The sequence below is a fragment of the Nicotiana tabacum genome, chromosome 8 (genome assembly GCF_000715075.1).
Source record: "Nicotiana tabacum cultivar K326 chromosome 8, ASM71507v2, whole genome shotgun sequence".
NCBI classification, from domain to species: Eukaryota; Viridiplantae; Streptophyta; class Magnoliopsida; order Solanales; family Solanaceae; genus Nicotiana; species Nicotiana tabacum.
The window spans coordinates 70,831,411-70,840,931 of NC_134087.1; the positions used below are offsets into that span (position 1 = coordinate 70,831,411).

General features: G+C 33.2%; 1 protein-coding gene and 1 pseudogene across 1 annotated transcript; one reads left to right on the forward strand and one right to left on the reverse strand.

The window, feature by feature from the left end:
* Positions 1-2,411: 2,411 nt before the first annotated feature.
* Positions 2,412-4,493, forward strand: LOC107765873 (1-aminocyclopropane-1-carboxylate oxidase homolog 1-like). Its single transcript, XM_016584572.2, has 3 exons — positions 2,412-3,037; positions 3,435-3,756; positions 4,002-4,493. Exons 1-3 carry the CDS (start codon positions 2,526-2,528, stop codon positions 4,251-4,253), a joined length of 1,086 nt encoding a protein of 361 aa, XP_016440058.1. The 5' UTR covers positions 2,412-2,525; the 3' UTR covers positions 4,254-4,493.
* Positions 4,494-5,498: 1,005 nt separating this feature from the next.
* On the reverse strand, positions 5,499-8,046 carry LOC107765876 (transcription factor bHLH104-like; annotated as a pseudogene).
* Positions 8,047-9,521: the final 1,475 nt, after the last annotated feature.

Genomic DNA, 9,521 nt, shown 5'->3' on the forward strand with positions numbered 1-9,521 from the left:
ATCACCCACAAGTTGATCCCATCATCTTCACCGCCGTGCATATTTTGGGCTACTGATCGGACTCCCCCACGGACGTTGTTCTCAGGATCGGTAGGCAAATTTGCATTGATGGCTACATGTGAGTTAGCGTCGATCGGGTTCGCGGCTAGAACTCTGTTAGGATCGACAGGGGGTACCTCGTTACCTGGTGCTATATTATTGTTCTCACCATGGTAACCGGACTCAGCATCTACGTTTAGATGGGCAGATTGGGAGTTCGACATTTTGAACTTTGACCTGAAAATAAAGACACTTTAAAAAACAAGTGTAAAATAAGGTGCGTTATGAAAATTTGTATCAAATTGCCACTATTATCCTTAGCCTCACAGTGAGCGCCAAACTGTGTATCTTAAAAAACTGATAACAATTGAATTTGTAAGTGGTTTTAAGGCGCGGATTAACTCGATACAAACGGTAAATGCGTTAGATTAAATAAATAAAGATATAGTAAATTTAAACCACATGAGGAGGAGGATTCTAGCCTTAATAAAATATCCACCCCCGTTCTGGACTCACAATGACCAACACTGATGAACACTAATAAGAACAAAGAAAATAATAGTATATTGCCTTGGTATGCATGTGTTACCATGTCCTCAATGAATAATTAGACTCCCTTTTATATAGTAAGGGAGTTTTACCCTAAGTACAATTATATAAAAGGTAAAAAAATCTTCCGTTAACCAATCACCGGTTCTCTATCGATGCGTGCCGAGATTCATGCCGTGATATCCTACCGGTTGCGGATATCACGACCTTCTGTTCGTCGCGCTTGGTTGCTCGACAACGTTCTCCAAAGTCTTTTGGGATTTAAACCGATCCCGGATCATGGCCCCGATATTCTCGAGGGTGGGCATCACGCCCCCGGACTCTGACTCGATGAGATCCTTGCCTCTATTCCGATTCCTTGGCATCATGTCTCTAGCTCCATTTATTTTATCGGAAGTCAGGGTGTACCATGAGCTTGATTTTACCGTATACAATACTATAAAATTACTAATAAAAGATGTAGATTTTATACTTTTTTGTTTGGAATGTGATAGAGGTTATCCAATAAACAACTCAGTTTTATAAGGACTATGCAATATATGACAATAAACAATTTGATGACGACTTTGATAATTAAAGAACGAATGCTCTTGTAATATCTTTTATAGTTGATTATTTTTTATAAAGAGTGGATTAAGACATTTGTCACTTCGGTAGATTTGAACCGTTTTCAAGAAATTATACTGACATCTATTTAGTGGTAGAAAATTGTGGTTATTAGATTATGAGAATTTATAGAAATATTACCTTAACCGTTAATATATGTTTCTTATAAAAATATTATCTAAGTCTTAATGAATAGAATTATTAAATATCTACTATGGTGAAAACTAGCAGGTAAATGAATGAATGATCAAAATACGTACAAGATGATCGATATCATCACAAAAAATAAAGTAAAAATAATATATTAAATTTTGTTTAATCAATTTAAGGCGAGGTTTGGCTTTAGGCCATCAATATTGTTGAGCCGCCCCGTTCATAGCATCCGCCAATAGGATACATCAGTTGCCAAGATTGAACTTCAGAATTCTGCATCAAATACCGAATTCTAAGAATTTGGAAATATAATACATCTATATAATATAGTTGGTAAGTGAAAAAGACTTCTCAGATAAGGATCATAAGATTATTCATTAATGATGTCAACTTTTACTTCCCTCTCCATGCGATGAGTTCAAATTTTCTTTGCTTTTGATTTTTTGGATTTGATTCTTATTTGTCTTTTTTGATATTTTTTTCCTTCCCAAGACGTCACCTAGACCAAGTCTCGAATGAGTTTTTTTATATAATAATAATACTATTTCTGTTAAAAAGAATTACTCAGCATCCAATATTTATTTAATTAAAACTAATGAATTTGATTTAAGAAGTTACATATGAGTAAAATATTTTAAAGTTCATTTAATTTATTTTTATGGTTTAACATTTGATTTTATGCTTTATGATTTAACATTCATTATTTTAAAATAATCAATTTTGAATTTTTATATACTAATATTTGAGATTTTCTTAGATTTTTGTTTGACTTAAATATTGTTATACGCTTAAAATTATGTTTAAAACACGTCTTGCACCTCAGGTGAAAGAACCCTGGTATGTATAGGAATTTACGTTTTCCGTGTCAACCTCCTAAAATAATACAGTAGTGTACCATTTGGAGTATAACAATTTCCCATTTAACTATAAAATTTAAAATAGTTTTTATTATGATAAATTAACCGCTAAAGATCTTTTAACGTAATGTCTAAATGAATAATTAAAAATCAACATCAAATCCACCTAAAATTATAGGTGGACTATTTGCGATATTAGAGGTTTGCAATTTTGGATATTGGTCCCATACTTTTGACTTTACTCAATAAAATCTCCTCATTTAGTAGTAGTACTTCCTATCTCTCCTATTTGAGCTTTGATTTCTCTAGCAGAAGAAGAAAATGGTTGTCACAGGTGAACATATCTATGATAGGACAAGTGAATTAATAGCTTTTGATAGTACAAAAGCTGGCGTTAAAGGACTAGTAGATGCAGGAGTTGAAAAGGTTCCAAGAATTTTCTATACACCAGAAGATGCATATACTGTGGCATCTAATGATCCTGAAAAATCCCAAATCAATATTCCAGTTATAGACTTAGATGGCATCAGTAAAGATCCAATTAAACGTAGCGCGATAGTTGAAAAAATCCGTGAAGTGTGGGGTTTCTTTCAAGTGGTCAATCATGGAATTCCAGAAAGTGTTTTACAAGAAATGTTGAATGGTGTTAGGAGGTTTTATGAGCAAGATACTGAGGTGAAGAAACGATGGTATACGCGCGATACGTCGAAAAGAGTGGTGTATAATAGCAATTTTGATTTGTTTGGAGCTGCATCAGCTAATTGGAGGGATACTACTTACTGCAGTATGGCTCCAGACCCTCCTACTGCTGATGAATTGCCTGAGGCTTGCAGGTTTTTACTGGATGAATTGCCTGAGTCAAAAATTCTTGTACCTTTTTTCTCATATCATTTGTTATATATGTTTCTGTTCTCATACTTCTATCAGAAAAATTGGAACCTCTATTGAGATAGAGTAACGCGTAATAGTCCCAAGTATACAGGAATCATGATAATACTCTATACTGAAATCTGCCCTCGAGGCTATAGGAGATTAATTATCAGCAATAACATACCTGGTGTGATCCCACAAGTGGGGTCCCTCGACTCAAGAAAAGCAAGAGTAAAAAAGATACGATGAAAATGCCGTAGAACAGAAAGTTATGACGGCAAATTGTATAGGAGATTGTCAATTTAGCATTTTAGATATCTAAGAAATTTTTGATGTACTCTTACATTATTTTTCCTGCAGAGATATTCTGATTGAGTACTCGGAGCACATAAAGAAGCTAGGTTGTTCTTTATTCGAATTACTCTCAGAGGCGCTTGGCCTCAAACCGAGCTATCTGAATGACACTGGGTGTTCAGAAGGGCTTGCTGTTTTGTACCATTATTACCCAGCATGCCCTGAGCCAGAACTAACACTTGGAACTAGCAAGCATTCAGATAGTGACTTCTTCACAGTACTGCTACAAGATAATAGTGGAGGCCTTCAGGTTCTTCATGACAATTACTGGGTTGATGTTCATCCTCTCTCTGGAGCTCTAGTAGTAAATTTTGGTGAACTTTTACAGGTAAGCGTTTTTATATATGAGTTTACTCTATTTATGAAGGGGAGCTTTGATGTAACTGGTAAAAGTTCAGAAATGCAGGGTAAGGCTGCGTACAATATACCCTTGTGGTCCTGAACCCCGCGCATAACAAGAGCTTAGTACAACTAACTGCCTTTTATTCTATTTGTAGTAGGGTTATAAGAAATGATTGATGAATTGACATATATTATGTTGTGCTAACTTCATTTTGATGGAAAATTTTCCAGCTCATATCAAATGACAAGTTCAAGAGCATTGCACACAGAGTACTAGCAAGTCGGGTTGGTCCAAGAGTATCAGTAGCCTGTTTCTTTACCACTGGTCACTCATTATCATCAAGAGTTTATGGACCAATTAAGGAGTTGTTATCAGAAGATAATCCCGCGAGGTATAGGGAAACTACAGTGAAGGATTTCTCAGTTCACTATAATGCAACAGGGCTTGGAGGCAAATCTGCGCTGCTAGGCTTTAGGATCTGAACTCATTTGTTAGTCAGTAACCATTAGTTAGATCCTAAAATCAGTTATATGTAACAGTTCTGCTGGAGTAAAGCCATATGATTGAGTTTTGTATTCTACACTTTGTGGCCTTGTTATTCCTAAAATTATGCTTCTTACGTCCATTCCGCGTTCTGAATATCTCAGTATGTATGCAACATTGCAACTGTGGTTTTTTAAAGTATCTCGCTGATGGAGATTGAATGTTTATCTTTCTGCTTAGTTTGGATTTGCACCTACTGAACACCTCTTCTTCACCTAGTTTGACCCAGTTTAAGAAATTGCATATGAATAAAATATTTTTAAGTTCATTTTAATGTAATATTCATTCGTTTTTTTAAGATAAAAATTATTTGCAAGTTTTAGAAACTAATATTTGAGATTTTCTTAGATTTATGTTTAACTTATACATTGTTAACCGATAAATTATGTTAGAAAACCCTAATATGCATAGGTATTTTCCTTTTCCCTTTCCACGTCCTAAAATAACAGTAGTATATCATTTGGAGTAACAATTTCCACGTCCTAAAATAACAGTAGTATTATCATTTTAGAGTATATCTTGGAACTAGCGAGCATGAAGACAGTGACTTCCTTACAGTACTGCTACAGGATCACATTGGAGGCCTTCAGGTTCTTCATGACAGTTGCTGGGTTTGATGTTCCTCCTGTTTCTGGTGCTCTAGTAGTAAATGTTGGTGATCTTTTACAGGTAACTACCCTATGATGAACTATTCTATTCGTATTCATGAATTGCATATATTTGAATAGAACATGATATGTGCTAAATTGGAAAATTTCTAGCTTATATCAAATGACAAGTTCACGAGCATTGCACACAGAGTTCTGGCAAGTCGTGTTGGTCCAAGAGTATCAGTGGCCTGTTTTTTCACCACCGGTCACTCATTATCATCGAGAGTTTATGGACCAATTAAGGAGTTGTTATCAGAAGATAATCCTGCGAGGTATAGGGAAACTACTATTATGCAACAGGGATTGGAGGCAAATCTGCTTTGTCAGATTTTAGGATCTGAACAAGGCAGAAACGATTTGTTAGTCTGTAACTGTCAGATCCTACAATCAGTTAAATGTAACAGTTCTGCTGGACTTAGCTATAGAAATGGATCTGCAATGACTTTGATTTTTATTCTACAGTTAAAACTTCCATGCAAGATAATATGAGCAACAAAAACCAAAGATCAAATTGTGCTCACAAAAAATCCAATGTTGAGTAAAGGCAAAGGTAAAAGCCAATGTTAATCTAGTTTGACCATTTGATCATACATGTACTTGTGCTCAAAAAAAAAAAATCAAGATAATGGTGAAAATAGAACAAGGAGTAAGAAGGTGAAAAAAGATTAGCAAGCTGCCCATACTTAAAGAATGAAAGGGAAAATGCCAAAGATTAAGCAACAGGAGGCATGAATTCATGATCTTGAGATGTATCCTGGGAAGCTGGAGGTAGATACTGCCACATTGGCACAAAGCCATAACTAGCGAAAACTGCCCTTTTATTTTGCGCCATCTGATATCCTGTTGTATGGGTTGGGATAAAACTCGGCGGGGAAGCAATTAAAGCTTTCAACTGCTGCTCCATCCTCCCCTTGTCTGCCTTCAGCGAGAGTTTCTCTTCCCGGAGTTCATTCTTCTCTGCCTGTTCATGAGCGAAATAAAGATATGCGTACAATGCACTATCTACCGCAGATAAGAATTTAAGTGTTAAGGATGCATTTCTAGTTCTTATAAGATAGATTAGGGGTGTCCAGAGTTACTAGCAAGAATATAAGTGGCAAACTATACCAGCTAAATTAACCTAGTTTTAACATCTTAGCATCACTAACATAGAAAACATCATATCTAACCTTTAGAGGTCTGATCTCTTCCAAAAGCTTTTGGTTCATCTCTTGGTATTCCTCAGATTCAGTCTTCAGTTGGTTTAGCATTCGAATGGCGTCGTCAAGTATGTCAATTTTGTCTGTTTTCACAGGTCTCCCAGGTTCCAGCACGGAGCATAGCTCTGAGAACCTACATGAAGCATAGTCGAGATTCAAATAAATCTAATTAAACGCTAAAATGGTTCACTTGAGTTGAAACTCATTCTAAAACTAATAAAAATAACACACTCTGAAACTAATCAGCAAGTAATTGATATGCCAAGAGAAGTTCCCTATACATTTCACATCCACAGGTATAACCTATTAAAAAAAGAAATGGTTTCTTTTGCACTCCGTCAGCCACATGTAAAAGAGGGTGTGAGGCATCAAGATTGGCAAACCCCCTAAAAGTAATTATCTACCCAAAATTTGTCAATAGACTATATTCCTGCTTTATAATGTGTGGTATCAATGTGCAGAGGCAATCTATAAAAGAAACCATCTTTGAAGAAACGTTAAAATAATAATCATCTAAGCATGGCGGTACCTGTCATTCAATTTTTCTCTTCTTAGTCTCTATCGGCAAGCTTTACTCTCCTTTTGCTGCATGAATTGTTACGAGCCCTGTTTAAGAACCAAATAATGCAGATAATGTAAATGATTATGATAAGATGATTGCCTTTGTCAACGTCACTAAGTAAAATAGCGATAGATTATAGAAGTCTTAGCCAAGTGAACCCTGTCTCATTTACACATTTATGTTAAAATCTTTTGCAGGTCAACTAACATCCACTTTGTGGAGAAGAAATACTAAGCATAAACAAGAGATAAAGTTCCTTTACATGCAGTGCTCATATATAAGGAGTAATATTCAGGGTAAAATACGGAGAAATTCTATCAAATTAGACCACACTATCGTACATGACTATCAATACATTACATCAACTTTACTATTTTACTCTGAAGTTACTCCCTCAAGATCATCACACCAAAGCTTGACCATCTCAAGAACAAAAGAAGGTAAATAGAAAGAAACAAGAAATACTGCAGTCAGATAAGTTTAATAAATACCTCTTCCGACGGCATTCTGTTTCTACATATTCCTTCTCCTGAAATATAGAACCAGGAAGTGATACATCAAGTTCAGTGACATTCCTGCAACCAACGATCAACAATATAAGGAAAGCCTTTTTTCGTTGATATAAGCAACAAATAAGGAAACTCAAAAGGATATATCTCTATCGGATATGCCTTTGTTTCAAAATCTGAATACCTTGGTTTGGCTCTTTTTTTTTTTTTTTTTGGCTGCAAAAACCTTTTCACTGAATAATAGTTTTTGCAAAAAAGTTTTTTTTTTTTTATGGTTGAAACACTTTCTCAAAAAATTTAAGCAAACGCCAATAATTTGGTAGAAAACAGACATAGAAGCTTTTAATAGTGAAAATAATGAATGTACAGAACTAATTCAGGCCTTCCCTAACAAAAGACAACAATTTCCGCAGTTCAAATAAAACCAAAACGACAGTGAAAGCACTCTGTACAGTATCCTAGACAACTTTACTTCTCAAAAATACCTAATTAACACGGTTCAGTTAATGATTAAGGGCATAAATCAAAATACCTCTGGTTCAGCGTATGATCGTTCCAGTAGAAATCAAAAGGAGGTTCATCTAAAAAACTGTTAATATCGATTAGGTCCCAATTGTCATCTCGAAATGGATCCAATTGATCCATTTCGAGAACAAGTCGAATACTAAAAAGTCCAATTTAAATAAATACCTAGGCACATAGAAGATGAGGAAAAAATATTAAAAGCGTATCTATCTTGAATGAACATGACGATGATTGACGATACCACAGGAGAAAACGAGGAGTTAGTTTAGAAGAGGAGTCATTAAAGTCGGAATTCTTGTTGACACGTGTAATACCGATTGACTAAAATATTGGTGTCGCCGCATTTTCCACTGTCATTTTGATATGATGACTAAATTGGCGAGTTCATTACTCAAATGGCCACTCAACTATCCCAAATTATCTCCTAAAGTCACTTTACTTTCGTTTGTAATAACAAAATCATTGAACTATGCTTATTGCACTCAGAAGGTCACTCAACTAGATTTTTCAAATTTTGGATTGCCAAATACCTATTTTACCCTCTAAATTATAAACATTTATCTTCTTTTTATTTTTTTAAACTTTTTAATATTATGATTTTCTCTTTTTAATTTATATTATGGACTTATCTATAGAATAAATAAATATTATTTATAAATTAAAAAAATAAAAAGTATTTAAGCATGTATAATGGTGGAATAACAAAATAACGAGCTTAGTAAAAAAAAAGTTAATTGGAATAATTTGTTAATGATAATAATTTTAGTATTAACAACAAAACTTCAAAAATTTATTTACACAATTCAGAATGAAAGAAAATAAAGGTTGTAAAATATATATTCCATGCACGTAATACCAAAATAATTATTTAAATAAACATATTTTTATAATATACATTATATATTCTTGAAAATTATGCTCAATTATATTATGCATGGAATATATATAATATAATTGAGCATAATTTTCAAGAATATATATGTATATTATAAAAATACTTTTATTTAAATAATTATTTTTATATTACATGCATGGAATATATATTTTACAACATTTATTTTCTTTCATTCTGAATTGTGTAAATAAATTTTTAAATTTTTGTTGTTAATACTAAAATTATTATTACGAACAAATTATTCTAATTAATTTTACTATGCTCATTATTTTGTTATTCCAACATTATAGATTATAGATGCTTAAATACTTTTTATTTTTTTAATATATAAATAATATTTATTTATTCTATAGGTAAGTCCATAATATAAATTAAAAATAAAAAATCATAATATTAAAAAGTTAAAAAAACAAAAAAAAGATAAATATTTATAATTTAGAGGGTAAAGTAGGTATTTGGCAATTCAAAATTTGAAAAATCTAGTTGAGTGATCTTTTGAGTGCAATAGGCATAGTTCAGTGACTTTATTGTTACAAACAAAAGAAAAGTGACTTTAAAAGATAATTTGACAAAGTTGAGTGACCATACGAGTAATTGACTCCTAAATTGGCCCAGCAGTTGAGTAGTCCCTCGGTCCTCTCAGTCCTTATTTCACAATTGTTCTGTGTTTGATGCGAAGAATTTGTAAGAAAAAAAAATTAATTCCATCAATTACATTCTACATAACACTATTTCCTGATAATCCTTTTTTTTTTATTTTTAATTTTAATTTTACTCTTAATAATATATTCTTATATTCATAGGAAACCCACAATATATTCCCTAAGTTTTATTTTACATAACAATATTTTTTATTGGTTCATCAAA